Raw genomic sequence first — 18,753 nt, 5'->3', positions numbered from 1 at the left:
CTGGCTGGACCCCTGTCACTCCAGAGAGCCCCCCCCGACTCTGAATAATTCCCAGGGGAGGCTGTGAATTTCCATCGCCTGCTTCTGAGAGATCCTTAGAACCAAGAGCTATGGTGGCTGTGGCAGAGGCAATTTTCCTTGTGACACCTTGTATGCAGCCCACCTTCGAGGACTCTCTGAAACCAGACCGAGGTAGAACAGTCTTCTTTTTGCAGCCAGATGTGGGCAGGAGGATGTGAGCACCACTTTCATCCTCCAACTCCTGCTCTGTGGGAAGTAGGTGCTGACACACCCACATGCTCCTTCCCGAACCTGGTGAGTGTGTTTGCATGGGCCACCGTGGTGCAACATGGGGTTGCTAATGCATTGTTTCCTACCTCAGAGACAGGGAGCATTGAGACACCATGGTTCTTTCTTATTCAGCTGGCCAAGCTACTCCTGAAGCGTTTACTCGCAAATACATTCCATAAAGCTCCTTTCCAATATTAAATTTAAATATTGTCATGTGGTCTTTGTTCCTGAGGGGATCACATAGGAATAGCTTCCTGCTTCCTAACTGTTTGCTGTGGGAGCAGGTTGACTCTCTGCCCTTCCCGCCATTTCATTGTGTTTTTTGTGTGTGTGAATACAAACTGAACTTATTTATTAAAATGAAGCAGATTTAATAACAGAATTTATTCAGATTGTACACAAGCAAGTCATTAATCTGAAGATGCTGGCCACAGAGACTGGCGAAACGTTAGGAAGAACAACCTTCAGAACACGGCCAAAGAGCCCGAAAAACCCACAACAACCATTAAATCATTAACAGTTCTCTCAGTACATACTTTTCTCTTGCAATATCATTGCCACTTTCTCTACCTATTTTCTTAACCAATCTTATCACTCTGTATCTGTTCCCTCTCTCTCTCTCTCTCTCTCTCTGACTAACCAGCCCTTATCTTTCTCTGGATCTCATCCCAATCGCTATCTGTATCTCTATCTCTGCCATTTCATTTTTAAAAAGTAAAACAGAACTGTTTAGAAAGAGAAGGAGGAATATGAGAAATAAGTGATTAACCCATATGTGCACACATAGGAACAAATGCATGCAGACAGAATGTTGCTTCCCTGGTTCCAAATATTTCTCGGAATCCAGATTGCAGGTCTCCTGCCTTTTGGTCACACACTGCGTAAATTACCATGTCTTATTTTTTTTAAAAAAAAATTGCAAGCAGATGGCTCACTAAGTCCTGTAGTTACTATGGCATGTTTTCTTTCCAGGTACAGTTCAAAATGTCTGCCAAATTTCAAGGATGAGTCCTGTTCTGCAGATGGGATTGAAAATATTTTCTGTCTAACACATTTGATCTTCATCTCCTATTAGCTTTAATACTTTGGCAAACACACCACCAAGTCCAGGAGTGTTTCCATTCATTTGTTTGTTGTTATGTCTTGGTTTTGGACAGCCATATTGCATTTCACATTTCTCTATTTCGTGTGTAATATAGAGAACTAGTATGATATTTCTCTTTTTCTGTTATCTAAAAACAGCTTTTTAATGGAATTTCCCCACACTATTTTATTTTTCACATCAAGTGTCAGAGAATAAATATAACAAGCACTGATCTTTTAATACACATGTGCTTCCTGTGTAAGCTTTCATTATTTCTGTAAATTGGATAACTATCTTTATTAGCTATGCTAATTTTATTTTGAAAGTTTCTGTGCATTTTTCTGTATTTCATGCCATTCTTATTTTTTTTCATTTGTGTCTCTTTTCTATTAAGCATTAATTTTTCTTCCATCATTATTTTTTTTTATTTACAATTTTGCTTTTAAACTTGCTGTTAGTCGAATTTACTAATATTTCTGTCAGTTTAGAGCAAGTAGTATTATATTTAAACTATCTGAGTGTGCAGTCTTATTGATTCTGCCATAAATCCCTTCCTTAACAAGAGTATATACAATTGAACATTTACTTGTTTCATTTGTATTTTCTCCCTGTTTTTGCATTTTCCTTAACTTAAGATGAACTACAGTAATGGCAGGATCCCTATCTGAATTTATCTCAAGTCTGGGATAAAATTTTAATAACTTAATAGTGTTTCAGTGTCCTGGATTAACTAGAATGAAATTTACCTGGTTCCTTGCAATAATGATTATTAATGCTATTCCATTAGGATTATCGTACTGTATACAGTACAGTATATTGTTTCCTAGGTGATAATTTAAGTATAGCTGCAAGTTCTTTCTCTTCACAAAATTGTACCATTCATTCTCCATGTCCATTTCTTGTTTTTAGCCTGTGTTTTTCAACGAAATATCTGCCATTTTTTAAGATAAAACATTGCATCTGCTTCTACCTGGCTGGATACTGGCCAATAAACTTACACCAAGGGGCCAACTGTTTTATTCTTTTCATTTATTTTGCTATATTGTGGCTTTCTCCTGCTACATGTATGCTTTGTATATTCAAAGTTCAAACAAGAGATTCTTAGCGCCTTCTGGCTACCTAAAAACTGCCAGGGACTGAGGGTCTTTTCTTGTTTTTTTATTTTATTTTATTTTATTTTATTTTATTTAATATTACAACTAAAATATAAATTCAATAATTATCACATACAATACACATTGGATTTTGCCCATCCGTGCCACCTTCACCCTTGGGACAAGGTGATCAATAATATCAATTTATGTCCCTTTTCACCCAATACCTCTCCAAAAATACATTGATTCTTTTGCAGGCATACAGCCTTTCTCCCTCAAAAAACAAAAACAAAACATGCTCCAAATATGAATTCCATTATCTTTGAAATCATTAGACTTTATAATTCCTCTTCTTATTTTCATTTCATGTGTTAATTTATAATTAATTGCTAAGCTCCACGTTTCTTTATACGAATCTTCAAGATTAATTTCTTCATCGCTTTTCCAATTCTTTGCAAATATTAGACTTGCTACTATAACCATTATAACAATGAACTCTTTCTGTTCTTTTTTTAGATGATAATTTTTAATTATATTTAGGAGGGCAATAATTGGTGATATCTGAATATCATATCCAATAATGTATCTAATTTCCTTAAAAAACAGCGCCCATTCTTTGTTTCTTATTTCACATATGCATATACAATAGGTTCCTTTTTCCTTTTTGCATCTCCAGCATTGAGATGGTATATTTTTATTTATTATGTTCAAGCTTACTGGAGTAAAGTACCATCTCCATGCTATCTTACAACAATGTTCTTTTACCCTTATAGACATATTCTTCATTATTCTTTGTGACCACATCTTGTTCCAATCCCCTCCTTTACATCTTCTTCAAAGTCTTCTTGCCACTGGTTTTTCATCATTGCATGTTTCCGAAATGTAGTAAAATCTTATAAATTACACTAACTGTTCTCTTTCTTTTGTTTCTTCTTCTTGATCTTCTCTTTCTTCTCTTTCTCCTCAAATTTTGTCAATTTTCTAATCTCTCCTACTTTTCTGGTCCACTCTCTTGTCCAACTTTCAATTTTAGATATATTTAACCAGGATATTCCTTCTTCTTCCCTGAAAATTTCCTTTATAGTATTTTTATCTTTAATCTTTTTTATCCAACCCCTTATTGTATTTAACCATTTCTCTATTAATACTTTTAATGTTTCTGTCTATCCATCACAGTATAATATAGTAATTTTTCATTGTTTTTACTTCTCAGTACTGCAGCTAATAATGATGGCTTCCACTTTGCCCACAGATTGATTGATTGATTGATTGATTGATTTATATGCCACCCACACTACCCAAAGGTCTCTGCGCCTTTAGGTGCCAATTGGCATATCAAATGGCAATTGGCACCCACCATCTATGGCTTATGGTTGTGCACAGACAGTTTAGTGTAGGCATTCTACAGTCTCGAGAGACTATGGTAACATGCTCTGTATGGAGGACTTGGAACAAATACAAATACAATCTGTCCCTTGTTCATCTCTGCGATTTTGCTGGTTTCGGGACTGCCTCTTTGCCTTGGCCTGCTGGACAAGGGTCTCTTCAAATAGGGAAAGCCATGCTGCAGGCCTCCAGGCTGAACGCTCAGATGTCAAGGTTTCCCATCTGTTGAGGTCTATTCCTAAGGCCTTCAGATCCCATTTGCAGATACCCTCGTATCGCAGCTGTGGTCTCCCTCTGGGGCGCTTTCCCTGCACTAATTCTCCATACAGGAGATCTTTTGGAATCCGATGGTCAGCCATTCTCACGACAATTTAGAGCTGCTTTAATTCATCAAGGCTCCACAGGGCTCCTGGACAACTCCTTCACCTGAAGCTTTTGGCTTTGCCTGAGGTCTAGTTAATTAACTACCATCCGATAGCACAGCTGACACACGTAGTGATGCTACTCACCAAAGTTGGAAGCCTATCTCTCTGCAATGGTGGCCTGAACAGTTATGGAGGACAGATGTTTTCGATTACAGATGCACATTCCTTTACCATTGACTAAGGTGGCAAGGTCCAAACATCTAAGGGGGTGGAAATACCCTGGTTCTGGCTTAAAATATATGGGACTCTAAAGGCCAAACAAGTATGCTGTATTGTGCCAGCTTTAGATCGTTGCTAAATATATGTACAAATATTTGTGGCAGTAGTGATTTTCACTGAAATCAACTGTAGGTTTGTTACAATGGAACAAAAATCACCCACTTGCCACATCCAGTTTCCAAGTACTGTAGCTGAGTTTCAACCAGCCACCCACACAGTGGGTGGGGAAAATGCCATGCGATTAGATAATATAAGGGGAAGGCAGAGAAGATATACAGAATCATTTGTTAGCTTGTTATTCAAAATACTATATTTTTACCCCACCTGTCTCCTTAAAAAAGGACCTGAGGCAGATCACATCAGTAGAAGACAATTAGAAAGTCTTGAAGCTGTAGAAATACAAACTGAATGTATGTCTGAGTGGAGTGTGGCTGATGTCAATCACTGCTTAATTTAAGTGAACATGTCCTCATTTTAAAACCCTCAGGTGTTGTTGGACTGCAGTTCCCATCATCCCCTGTAACTGGCTTTGATGGCTAGGGCTGATGGGGACTTCAGTCCAGAAACATCTGCAGAACCACACTTTCTGAGGTGATACTACAGATGTTGTACAAGTATGTAGCCATGAAGTGGACCAGCCCTCCCCAGTATGATGGCCCTCCCTTTTGGGGGAAGTCTGCCTGTTGTTACACATCTCCTGTTACATGCCAGGAAATACTGAAGTAAGTAGAACCCTTGTTTTTTAACCTTGGTTTTAATCTCTTTTTAAAAGATTTTAAAAAATCTGTTTCATTGTATATCTCTGTTCCCCCCCTCCCCCAAATTAAACATGTTTAATAACTACATACATGTTTTTAATCAGCTGCCTTGGCTATTACTTTTAGGCTAGAAGAGAAGAAAAGGTGGTTTGATTGTGTGTCATGTCTTCGGTACCTGGGCATCCATGTCTTCTTCACTTCCAACGGTTGCCTCCAGCTTACCAAGAAGGTTTCTTTCGGGGGGTGATGCACACCAGTATGAATTCAGAAAGTAGTGTGGGAACTCCTGATTTTCACCCTAATGTTCTTATGCACACATTCATTCACACTTTTTTTTTTTTTTTTTTTTGCATGTGTTACACACAGATCTGCCTCCTTTGACATCACAAAGTCAAATAATCCGGTCTGAGGTTTTGACCCTGATATTTCAGGGAATTCAATGGGCTGGCCATCCTGCCAGTGACTCAGACTCATCTACCTCAGAAGATTATTGGGAGCATAAACTCGTGGAAGGATAAATCATGCAGGCTAGCTTGAGTTTTTAGGATGAAAGGCAGGAGATAAATAACATAAACAAATCTGAGACACCAGAATCTGGTATGGTTTCAGGCTGAGGAATTACTTCCTCTTATACCAAAAGAATTGTTCCTCTTTCCTTGCTTTTTGTAAACTCTTCCCTTTTTAATATGGCTTTTGGGATTTCCTGTTAGAGTGGTGTTTTTAACTAGCTATTGCTGTTTTTTTGTTTTGTTTTTGTTATATTTTTCATTATTACATTTTAAATACTCCCTCCTCTACTGTTGTACAAGGCACATTGACTACTATGGGGGGGAAAGTTTTTTTAAATGAATAAATTATTCTTAGTGTATGTAAACTGCTGGCAATGCAATTGTACATATGTATGTTTATTCAGTGACTCCCATTGTTATTTAGTGGAGCTTATTTTCCCCTAAGTGTATTAGACATATACAGGAGTGCACCTCTCATATTGTGTGGCCAGTCAAAATCAGCTTTCTATAAGCCATTACATTTAGAAATAAGCATTTCATACACAGTAAAACTAAATATTATTTTTACTGATTTATTTATCTTTTATTATGTTTTGGATGCTTGTTTCTAAATGTTTATAGCTTATTTTAAATGTTATAAACCATTTGAAGTTCTATTATGAGACAGTGAAAACAATTACATAATGTCTAGGGAGGGGGCCAGTCCCAACAAAGAGCAATAACTTTTGGTTAGGTTATGGAATCAAGGCAGTCCTGGGTCCTAACTAGACCCGTATCACTCCCAAAGCCCTGCTGCCTATTCAGATCTGGAAGCGTCTGCAGGGAGTCCAAAAAATCCACATGGCTAGACAATCGGCCCATGCGCCAGCCTTGCAAGGGAGCTGCCACCACACCCATACAAATGCTAAAGCTTTCCTGTAGCTGGTTGAGGCAAGACCTGAATTTAATACGACAATCCCTCTCAATCATACATCCAAACAGCTGCTTGAAAAGAGGTTCGTATTTTATTAAAAATGGGGGGGGGGAAGAGGGGGAAAAACCACATGTTACAAAAAGGCTGCAAAACATACGAAGCAGAACACAGAGGCAGTCTCAGGCCAAAACTTCACACCAGAAAACAATAAAGGCCAAACTTATCTACCTGATACTCATGTCTTAACGGAGAGGTAGCATAGTTCTGGGACATGCACAGAGTGCATCCTTCATAAAGCAAAAAACAGATAGCAAGTGAGCAAAGCACTTTCTCTTTAGAGATCGACTAGGCTCCTTCAAGCATCAAGAGATGACCGGTCAGGCTAGGCTGACTAACTAACCAGTTTTCCTAATCCCTTTATATTCAAGGAGTTATTCCAGACCTGTTGTGATCTTCTTTCATGTTTACCCAGAACAAAAGCACTGTCTTCCCTGTTCTTTTCTCACAGCTGTAATTTGCATGACTCCCAGGAAGGAAGCCGGACTGGTTCTGGATGCCAGGAGATAGGGTGGAAGTGTCAGACACCTTCTGGTGCTGTTTTGAAGTACCCCTAGGCAGGAAACCAATTGAAACTGTCACTTTCCCCTTTGTTCTGTGTTGATACTATACTGACCCTTGCTTTCTTGGTCAGCTTCTCAGGCACTCACAAAAAGCCTTGAAGTTTCCAGATTGTATATTCCATGCTCCCCTAATTTCTCAATTCATTCACATCACTCTGGTGCAGCACAGCATACCGCCCCATCTGCAACAGTGCAGTGATTTGGTAGTCCAGATAGGCGGGATACAAATCAAATAAATAAAATAAAATTTGCTTTCGCATTAGCTTCCTGTTTTAGGAATGTGCCATCCTATTACTTACAAGGGAGAGCAAACCCATGAATTAACAACTTCCAAAAGCTCCTGTCATTAACCACCCTGCTCATGATAGGGGTGCAAACACTCAAATCATGCAAACCTGGGGCTTCCTTTGCTAAATTAATCCATCTCAGTCTTCCCTTTCTCCTGCTGCCTAGCACTCTTCCTCACAGTGTTGTCTTTTCCAATAAGTCTTGTCTTCTCCTAGTTGTAGTTTTGGAAGAAGTAACCGTGTTAGTCTGTGCAAAGGTCTCAGGCAAAAATCCAAAGAAACAACCACACCAAGACAAAATTAAAAAATAGACATTTTATATTTTAATGTGAGCTTTTGTGGACATGCCTACAAACGCTCACATTTAAAATATAATACTTAGTCTTTAAGGTGCCACATGTTTTTGTCTCTCTCTCTCTCTCTTTTATTTGTCTTTTTTTGTTTTGTCTTGTTTCTATGGATTTCTCCTCGTCCATCGAAAGGCCATGTGTATAAGAAGCCCTCGGCCAGCGAAACCGCTCGACCACCAGGGGGCACCAAAGGCCTTCTTTCTTGGGCGGTTCCTTTTCCCGCCTTCCGGCCGGCCGTTAAAAGCTTCGGAGAGGCGGCCGATCGTGGCTGCCCTCGCGCGGTCGTTTTTTTCTCGCGAGAAGACTGTCTCTCCTCCCGCCAACATGGCGGCTCTCCGGTTGCTGGGCCGGAGGTTCACGGCTGTACTACCTCCGAGGGCGTTTTATGCCCCCAGGTGAGTGTTAACCCCGAGGGCGCAGGGTGAGGATCGGGGGTTCGCAGAAGTGAAAAAATCCCCCTTTTTAAAATAACCCTCTTGCTCCTGGGGGTTTGCTTGGCCGGGGAACGGATGATGCCTCCCGGAGCAAGGCTGCTGCTTGACCTGCCCTCGTAAGGGTGGGTGTGAATCCTAACAGGTGAGGGGAAAGAGAAACCGCCTTTTCATGCCGCCTGGACCTGGATGGAGAGGGGGCGGAAAGCAAAATGTAAAAGGAACGCGTAAATAGGGTCCTGGCATCCCATCATGTTTTGGACAGAACCGTTGCCAGCCTCCCTGAAGACTGGCTACATGATTTGGGATGATGTCGTGGGTCGATTGTGGGGCAGTTTGGCCGGGGAATAAAATCTGAATTACATGGGAATGTCTCTCACACACGTAAACCATGTGATCACGGCAGGGCTGCCATCATCACCTGGAATTTAGACGGTGTTTGTTTAAAAATAGCATTGTCCAGTATTTACCATTATCGGGCAAAGCCGAAAGAAAAGAATTAAGAAGAACAAAAAAACTTTGTGGCGCTTTAAAGACTAGCTGTTGCGTATTTGAGCGTAAGCTTTCGTGGAACTTCACCCACTTCTTCAGATATTGTAGAATATTTGGCTTGACTTGTTGGCTAAAAGGCAAAGGAACATTCGTTACTCTCTTGCAGGGTACTCCCCCAAAAATACAGTTTTAGCCCACCCACTTGTAGAGAACTGAGCCATGTAGGTCCTTTCTGTTGAGTCAGACCTTTGTTCCATCTAGCCCAAGGTTGTCACCTCTGACAGCAACTGTCCTGAGTCTCAGGCAGGATTTGCTCCTATAGCCCTGACTAGTTTTCCTTGTTAGTCTCACATCCATAGAAACCAGACCTGAAAAATCTGGTGAGATTTGGATGTGTGCAGAGTGGTTTGAAGATGAACAACCACAGGTAAGTAGCATTCTTAGTCCACTGAATACAAGCAGCCCTTATTGCAGTGGTTCCTAACCTTGGGTCCCCAGATGTTCTTGAACTACAACTCTCAGAAGTCCTACCCAGTCCAGTAGTTTTAGTCCAAGAACATCTGAGGACCCATTGCCTTCACGGTTTATTTTGCAGCAGATTGGGGGGAGGGGGTTCTGCCCAGATAGGTTATCTTCCATAGAGAGATTTTTTCCTTCTTCAGCAAACCTCTGGGTTTGCCTGAGAGATGCTACCACCTCCCTCTTATTTTCCATTGTCCTTGTTTTAGCCCTGATTCTGTTGGTGCTCAGCCCCTAACTTGGTTACTATTTTTATTTATTTATTTCATTTCATTTATACCCCATCTATCTGGAAGGAGTGATGGCAGTTCTTCCAGATTAAGATACAGTATGAGGTGGCCATCTTGGCTTTAAGTGTGACTTCATTCTAGTTGCAAATATCTTCCATGTGCTCTCAGTGACAGACAGCCAAAGCGGGGTCACCGCCTCACGCCTTCAGATGATGAGCTCTATCAACAGACAACAGTCCAGCTCTTGGAGAGAGAATCCAATCAAATCATGTTCCTGGAAACTTACAGCAGTGGTGGTTTCACCATCAGCGGGTGCAAGGTGATCGGGCCCTGCGTGATCTTTCCACGAGCCATCCTACAGTGGAACGTGAGTGTTGAGGCATTTTACTTCTGAGCCAGTATTTGACATGGCAAGGAAGGGGACCCTGTCTTTCTCTGTGGTAGCAACATCTACAATGAGTTCATGGTGCTTTCAATATGTTTTATTTGGAAGAAGCTTTCAGGGACTGGAAATGCATGTTATAGATGAAATGGGCAGCCGTAGATGAAAGTTTATGCCTGATAGAATGTATGCAAGAGACCAACATGGCTGCCCTTCTGGAAATGTTTTTAAGTCAACTTGGAGTCTAATGCCTAGGAATTGTTTTTTCCAGTCCCAAATGATAGGACTAATATAAGGAGCTGATGCTTTATTGGCAATCGTGTGGGCCACTCAACGTAGTAGATTCATCTACATAGCTTATTTTCAGCCTGGGGCCCTTGGCTCATGGCTTTGATCCTGCAATGTCAGCCCTGCATGTTATGTGGGCCACAAGGTTTCATAGGGGAATGGGTGCCAAAGGCCAAATGTGAACCTCAGGGTTGTCAGACCTTCAGATCCAAAAGCAAAGCGGTCAGATCTTCAGGCATCATGGAGCTGTGAAGATCAGATTCAGCAGCTTGTGGTCATGAAGCACATGTGGTAAACAGGCTCTTGGGGAAAACAGCAGAGAGTATCTGCTCCCTTCAGTGTAGCATTAGGCTGGGAGAAGTAGCATCTGGTGGGTTTTTCTCTGTCCAACCTATTTTAAAGAAAGCAGAGGGGTCTTGCTCTGGCTAAAGAAGATTTAGTCTTAGGCTATAAGAGCATGGAGTGGGTTTCTCAAAATACAGAGAACAAGACCTGGCAATTCTCAGCCAGAATTGCTAACTGAATTTCAGCAACACCTGGAGAGCTGCATTTCCCCATGTAGTACTTTAGAGCCTAGGTTCTTAACCTTTGTTACTCGGATGTTTCTGAACTGCAACTCCCAGAAACCTCAGTCAGGACAGCTGGTGGTGAAGGCTTCTGGGAGTTGCAGTCCAAAACTCCTGAGTAACCCAAGGTTAAGAACCAGTGCTTTAGAGCAACCTCTTCTCAACTTGGTATCTTCCAGAGAGATTGGATTACCATCTATATATTCCTCCATCCTGGCTGGGGATAATCGGAGATATAATCAAATATATCTGGAGGGGAGCAGGTTGGAATAGGTTGCTTTATAAGGGCTTCTGGTCCATCAATCTCTGTAATTGTTACGTCAGACACTGCAGGGTCAACAAGTGCTATTCTTTATGCAGATGACATTGACTGCACATGTGAGCTAGATCTGCAGGTAATAATGCAAATGACACTTGTAAACATTACAGTAGTACCCCCCGAATCCATAGGACATCTGTTTCAAGCTCCCCCCACGGATGCTGAAAAACGTGGATTATAATGAACACTATTTTAATAATGAAATATATTTTTATATTGTATTCATCTTTAGAAGTATTTCTTCTAGGATGTTGCTTTTAATATTTTTAATAATTTCAGACCATGGATAAGACCTACAGTGTCTTGCCTGAGCTTCCTTTTAGCCAGCAGAGGTGAAATTGGAGAAACAAGCACTGGAGCACAACCCTCCAGTGCCAAAGTTGACAGATCTCTGGAGCAGCTTGAAGGGTAGCAGCGCCACTTAGTGGTAGAGCACCAGCTTTGAATGCAGAAGGTCCACAGTCTATGTCACTGTCTATTGTTAATGCTAATAAAAGCTCTGTCTGAGACCCAGGAGAGCTGCTGTCTGTCCGTGTTGGTAATCCTGGTCTAGATGGTTCAATAATATAATTTGTTCATTAATGATTAGTTGCATTTTTATCTTATTTTTCCTTCTGTGAACTCAAGGTGGCATACCTGGCTTCCCCTTCTCCCCACAGTTCAATTTGTAATCCTTAATCCTGCGAGCTGGATTCCATGGTCACCCAAATGAATTTCCATGGCCAAGCAGGGAGGTTAACTCAGATCTCCTGAGTCATAGCTCAGCAGTCTAACACCATTGCACCACATGTGTAGTTCTGGCAAAGAATGGGGGGCAGGCAACGCATTGGGTTTTTCACTGTCCTCTCCATCTGTGTTTTTTGGTGTCTTGCCTGAGCAGAGGAGGGGAAGAGGAGGTGGAGGGAAGTCCCCATTGAAAGAACAACAAAAGAGGGCAGCCGCCAGAGCCCACGAGAAATGTGTAGGCAAGTTAGCCTCATGGGGTTTTGAGTGAGGATTGTTGGCACCCTCTTCAGTTTTCTTGTTTGCAAATTTAGTTGCACAATAATTTAAAGCAATTTCTTCCTCTCCTGCCCTCATTCCTTCCTACTAGGTTGGCACACACATGGACATCACTGCTGAGAGCCTCACACTGTTCCGTCTGCTGGAGCCCCGAATAGGTAGGTAGGCTTTGTTGTCTTCAGAGACATGTCAACACTGTCAAGTCTCCTTCTGAGAGTGTGTGCTTGATTCTGTACCAAAACAAGATAAAAACTTTGGGCCACCAGAAACCCAGCCACCCCAACCTACTTGCTTTTGAATTTAGATCTTACTTTACCTATGTGTTTTCAGACTTGAACTTTGCATTCCCCACCCCTCACAAACTTCAGCATGGTTCAGTATGCTGAATTTTGTATCCTGTGCCAGTTTCGTATCCTGTGCCAGGTATGATAGCAGAGTACATCAGGTATGCTTGGACAAGTGTGTGGGTCTCTCACTGGGGCTTACACTTGTTCTGGGGATGCTGTATTCTTTGGGTTACCACGTGTGCTTTCTCACAATGCCTGCAGCATAGTTTCCATAGGGGCCGTTGTGGTAAACTAAAATTGTGTCTTAGTGACTCAGTCTTAGTGACCCCCCGCCCCCCCCCTTGCGCCACTTTCAGAAGCCTCCTGGGGCTTTTTCAGCAAGCTGTGCAAAAATGGGGCATTTGCGATGATGGTGGTGGTGGGGAAGCCATCATCGCAAAGTGATTTTTCCCTGTAGGGAACATCGCAATGTGATCGCAAAATCTTCATCGCTATGCAGATTCATCCTTAAATGGGGCGCCCGTTAAGCGAGGCACCACTGTAGTTTAAGCAACAGGATTTTAGCCTCTGCCACGCTGGATTGGGTCCATTATAGGTAAGCTTGCTGTGGATCAAAGAGGCCTTCCTGTGGAAAAATCCTTCTGGCGTGTTGCAGGAGATGGTCAACTTTGTCAGTTCCCCTCTTGCCCTTGCAAGTCTTTGGGATTCCCTAAATATGTTTTGGGGGGCTGGGGGTGGGGGCTTTAATGAAACAATGGAAGGGCTGCTTGGAGTGCAGAGGGAGGAAGACATCAGCTGTCATTCAGAGATTGGTCGTCAGCGTTTGGAGGCTTGCGTTGTTGGGGAAATGAATTTGCCATTTGAGATCCTTGACAAAGATCCCTCACAGAGGAGTCGTCCTAAAGCACCCTTTGCCTTGTTTTTCTTTCCTTGTATTGGTCAGTGTCTTTACATAGTATTATCTCTCTCTCTCTCTCTCTCTCTCTCTGTGTGTATGTATATTTGGATTTGATTTGGATTTGGCAGATTCTTAACATATTTTGTTGTGTTGTAGTATGACACGCTTTGGAAGGACTTGATTTAAAACAGAAGGTTGAAAAGCCCCACCTGCTACAGAAAAGAAGAACCCTCTTCTTTTCCTCATTATTATGAGTGGTTGAGGCCTCTGGCGGCAGAGCCAGAGGTTGGGAGTTCAATTCCCAACTGGGCCTCCTTGATAGGGTCTGGACTCAATGATCCATAGGTCCGTTCCAGTCCTACAGTTCTAAGATGATGATGATTCAAAAACACAAGGCTCAGTTAATCAAAATTATAAAAACATTGCCTGGTATTATATAACAGGTACAGGTCTAAACCAAAACCTAAATATCTGTTAAAAATTAGCACAGTATGTACCATATTTTTCCGTTTATAACACCCCACGCCCACTTTTCTAACCCCAAAATTAAGAAAACCTAGCTTTGAGGCTCTGGGCTCTGAACACTCAGACATTTTGAATCCCTGTTGCATCTGAGCACTGCCTACAGACTCCACCTTCAATGAGGTCTGTTCCAATTGGTTTTTACAGCATCAGCTGACATTAGTTTCATGAGGCTTGTGACTGGAGGAAGCTAAGTCTCCTGACTATACAAAGCTAAGCCTCGTGACTGAAGGAAGCCTATTTACAGAGGCAAGGTACGGGCCATTTTGTTCTCTCCTCAGCTATCTCAGGAGGCAGAGGGCAACAGGGACAGGAGACAGAGAGCAGCGGAAGGGGTTTGGACACCCAGGAAGCCGGGAGAGGGCACAGAGGTCGGGGCGGCTTTCGGCTTCCCGGGCTTTCAAAGCTGCACCCGCTTCTCTCTCTCTCTTTCTCTTTCTCTTTCTCTTTCTCTTTCTCTTTCTTTGGATTTCAACTCTTAGAGCCCATTCACCAGCCTGGCTGTTTGCTGCTGGGTAGATTCTGTAAATTAGAGGTCCAAAAAGAACATTTCCAAATGTTGCTCTCAATCAGAAGGGCAATTGGAGCAGACAGCCTTTGTCTCTCAGAAAGCTGCTAGGACTGGCATGTACTCCAAGAGGACGAAGTGGAGAGATGCATGCTAATGGCAATTTTGGCTTCATTCATTGGTTGTTCTAGAAATCCTGGTACTGGGGACAGGAACGAGGACCGAGAGATTGGATCCTGCAGTCTTGAGGTTTATGCGCCAGTGTGGGGTTGCTGTGGAAGTCCAAGATACGGTAAGAGCCTGGGATGGAGGCAGAGAGAAAAAAGGGTGGCTCATGTGATTCTTGTATACAGTTCAAAGACTGAGGTTGTCATTGTTACATGCCATCAAGTCATCTCTGCCTTATGGCAACCCTATGAATGAATAATCACCCAGGTGTCCTGTGTTCAAGTGCCCTGCTCAGCTCTTACAAACTCAAACCCATGGTTCCTTTAGAGAGTCAGTCCATCTCATAGGCGTCTTCCTCTTTTCCTGTTGTCTTCAACCTTTTCCAGCTTTATTGTCTTTTCCAAAGAATGTTGTATTCTCATGGTGAATAGGACAGCTTCAATTTCATAATCTTTATATCCAGAGAAATTTCATACTTGATTTAATCTAGGACCCACTTGATAAGTCCAAGCTATTCACAAAGCTCTTCTCCATTACAATATTTCAAAGGAATCAATTTTCTTCCTGTCAGCTTTCTTCACTGTCAAGCTTTCACACTCATACTTAGTAATTGGGAATTCAATAATGTGGATTATCTTGGCCTTGGTATCCGGTTGCACATCTGTCAAGGTTTACTACCTTGTATGTTTAAGAGTATTACAATGTCTATGTGGATTTCAGTTAAATTTGTCCTTAAGTGAAAGTACTTTTTAAAATGTGCAACTTGAAAAAATAGTTTACACGTTTTTCCAAACAATGCATTAGCTCCAGCAGAACTAGCTCTATCATGGCAACTGAATGTCTGTTTTGCTTTTCAAGGAGTGTCGTAGTTAGTCAATCCCTGCCAGCCTTCCCCACCTTGACGTTCTTTCCCTTCCACTCCTCTCAGTTTTTCTTCTGCTTTTTCACAGCCCAATGCTTGTGCCACTTATAATTTCTTGATCAGCGAACGACGTAGCACAGCTGCTGCACTGATCCCACCTTCCCATCATGAATAGCTGAGAGTAAGACAAGCGGTCAGATGAGTCCTTGGCAGAGGAGCAGAAGAGGCCTCAGCGCCCTTCTTCACTGCGGCACGGGGTGGCCCCTCTTGCTTGGAAGCAAAGCAGGCTGAAAAACTATGGCGTTTTGCTGTGTGGAGCAGCAGAATCCTTCCACTGGAGTTTCAGCTAAGCCAGAATGAAGATGGGGTGTAATGGATGAGCAGTGTTACTGTTTGACTTTTAAGCAGATGTTTTGCAGGGATTGGCAGTTTGGCTGAAAAGGACGAAGTGGGCATTTTAAGCCATGTCGATTATTTGTTGGCCCTGTCAGGCCTTCTCCTAGCTCTCGTCCACTTTAAGAAGTGTTTTGTCCAGAAGGAACATTTACTGTATCCATATCATACTCCTTCACGGGAGTTGAAGACAGTATGTGTACATTCTGTTCTCACAGTACCTTTGTGAGGGGGACTGAAATAAAGCCACTTGCTCAAGACTAATTGTTCAGTGTTGCAGTTTAGCAAAATCCTGAATCTGGGTTTTGTCCCTACAACCACCTAGCCCTGAACAGCAGGAGCACCCCAGGATCCCAACAAAATGAAAAGGCTGGGTTCCAGGGGAATTTTGCAACAGTAGAAAGTCGCCACCGTTTCTACCAAGCAGCTCTGAAAAACGTCCCTGTTCTCTTAATGCCACTGCAGCTGCCTGTTCTAGGGGGTCCTCACCCCCTGCTTCCAGTAGCCACTTTACTGTATGTATGAGGGGACCATAAAAGGGGGGAGGAAAACTCCACAGTGCAGACAACTGTTGACTTTCTTTTGTAAACTGTCAACTTCTCTTGAGTATGGAAGGGAGGAAGATAGTGGAATACGGGCAATAAGGGAGTTACAGGCCTTGGGAATTCACATGGTGCAGACACTGAACTCTAAGCAGCCTTAGAATTTAAGAATGCATTTGCACCAGAGAGTTATAGCAGTTTGATACCACTTTCATGATCAAGGCTGTGTTGTACCAAACGCTGGGACTGGTAGTGTGGTAAGGCGCTTGGAATCCTTCGCTGGAGAGCTCTCTAGCAGAGCCTTCTGAGTACTTCGGAATAGGTGGCACCACCTGCTGGAGTAAACAGGAAGCTTCTACGTAGGCTTTTCAGACTCTCTCTGTACAGAACATTGGCTCTAAAACCAAAGTCCAATACCTTAGGATGCTGTGGGTTGTAACAGCAAGAGGAGCCTATCCATTTCTGCCAGACTTGTGCCTTGAGTCTCCTACGGAACAGTGATGCCCCCCCCCCCCGTGCAGCATAGCAGAGGTGACCTCCATGCTTGCTTTTGCTAGAACATATGTCACAGATGACCCACTTTCAAATGGCCAACTGCTAATTGAAGCAGAAGAAGCTGCCTTATACTAGCTAAAACCATGTCCAGCTCAGCTGTCTAACTTGACTGACCCTGGGACTTCTGACATACTCAACATATGCTCTACTATCACACTACAGCCCTTCTCCAAAGCAACCTACACAGTCAGGAAATCTTCAGAGCAAAATGCCTTAAGTTTGTGCTGTGATTTACTTCTAGGATTATCGAAACCACATCTCCTGACAGTGTGAAGTGAGAGGTAAAAGGGCACTTGTATGACTCCCATGACAATGTAGCCTGAACTTTTTTAGGAGGTGTAATTTAAATGAGCTCCTCCAGGATATGAGCATTTCATTCCAGAATCTCTAGTAAAGGGTCAGCCAAATGAGAAAACTGTCCTGTTTAGAAACACAACTGCCTCATAGATCCCAAACCTTTTAAAGAAACACAACATACTGTTTTCTGAAGGTCTCCACTGAACTGCGAGATGTTTCTAAGTGTGTGAGAGATGATCCACCCGTCCCTTCCGTGTACCACACAGCCATATCGGCTCCTGGGTGGTGGTTTCTCCCATTCTGCATGGTGGATGGGATTTGGCCCCTTTTGAGGAATGTTACCAGACTGATACAATGTAAGCATCTCAGGCATACCTGTTACAAATATGGCAGGTATTTCAGCAGGTACAAAAAATTAGGGAGAAGAAAATGCTTTCAAAATGGTTAGTAGAGATATGCTTCATTTGGATCTTTCGGACTCTTAACTCCCAGAATTCTGCTTGAGGAATTGTTGGAGAATTCTGGGAGTCGAAAAAATCTGAATGGCACCAGAAAAGGACTGTGGAACCATTTCTGCCTTTTCGGGCATGCAGTTTCTCACATACTAAGATCATACATGACTTGCAACATAGCACATGTTCTAAAAGAGCAACAAAACAAGGATATCCATCTGCCCTGCTGAATGGTCTTACTGGTCACTCCAAGAAGAGTTATGAGCGAAAGCTACTTGAAAGGATTGGGCAACCCCAGCTTGAATTTGAGAAATGGCTCACAAAGGAGAGAGTTCCAGCGATGAACCTAGGAGCGGGTAGGGAGGTACTAGCTTTAATGGTTATTCTGGTGACAGTAGCTGAGGGTATAATCTACATCTGTCCCTCTTGTTTGGCATCACTATGAATGTCATGACTGCAAGTTGTACTCCATGGAAACAAAAGTTTTGGCAAGTGCAGTAACACAGAAAACTGGAGAACGACCTTCTGTATAGCCAGGCAGCCCAGATTATTTTCAAAGACGCCACCTTCCTTCTATTAATATGCAGCAATAGGGAAAGTCATTTTTTGGACTATGACTTCTAGAATTATAGCCTAAAATATTTCCAGGCTGACTGGGGCATTCTGGGAATTGCAGTCAAAAAAAAAGTTAACTTTTTATTTGCATATTGTCCTCCATACACCCCTTAATTTTTTCATTCTGGGTTCCTTACGTTTTTCCACTCAGGTGTCATTTTCAAATATCACCTTTTCTTGGCCAGCCAATTTAGGCAGCTGCATTTTATTATTTATTTGAATGGCATTCGTAGTGTTCTCTTCATTTTTTTTAAAAAAAAATTGCTGCAGATACGTGTATGTTCTCTTTTGTAATTTCACTGTATTTTCAAGAGTTCAAAAACAAAAAAGCTATTAGCTAGATACGTTAACTAGATGCAGGCACATGGTCTTGCAGAGAAATATGAGATGCTGTATCTTATTCGTTGAGAGCAGAGGAGCAGCTCCTCATCTGGTGCCAAAAACATCTTCCTACGCAATAACCCATCTTGATCTGTAGACAGATTTACT

General features: G+C 42.3%; 1 protein-coding gene across 1 annotated transcript; it reads left to right on the top strand.

The window, feature by feature from the left end:
• The first annotated feature begins 8,172 nt into the window (after window positions 1-8,172).
• Window positions 8,173-16,067, top strand: NDUFAF3 (NADH:ubiquinone oxidoreductase complex assembly factor 3). Its single transcript, XM_020795460.3, has 5 exons — window positions 8,173-8,331; window positions 9,777-9,975; window positions 12,257-12,323; window positions 14,572-14,672; window positions 15,499-16,067. The coding sequence occupies exons 1-5, from the start codon at window positions 8,261-8,263 to the stop codon at window positions 15,583-15,585; spliced, it is 525 nt and encodes a 174-aa protein (XP_020651119.3). The 5' UTR covers window positions 8,173-8,260; the 3' UTR covers window positions 15,586-16,067.
• The last annotated feature ends 2,686 nt before the right edge of the window (window positions 16,068-18,753 follow it).

This window comes from Pogona vitticeps, chromosome 2 (assembly GCF_051106095.1).
Source record: "Pogona vitticeps strain Pit_001003342236 chromosome 2, PviZW2.1, whole genome shotgun sequence".
Taxonomy (NCBI): Eukaryota; Metazoa; Chordata; class Lepidosauria; order Squamata; family Agamidae; genus Pogona; species Pogona vitticeps.
The sequence above is the reverse complement of the archived record's forward strand: the minus strand, read 5'-3'. Positions and strand labels throughout refer to the sequence as shown.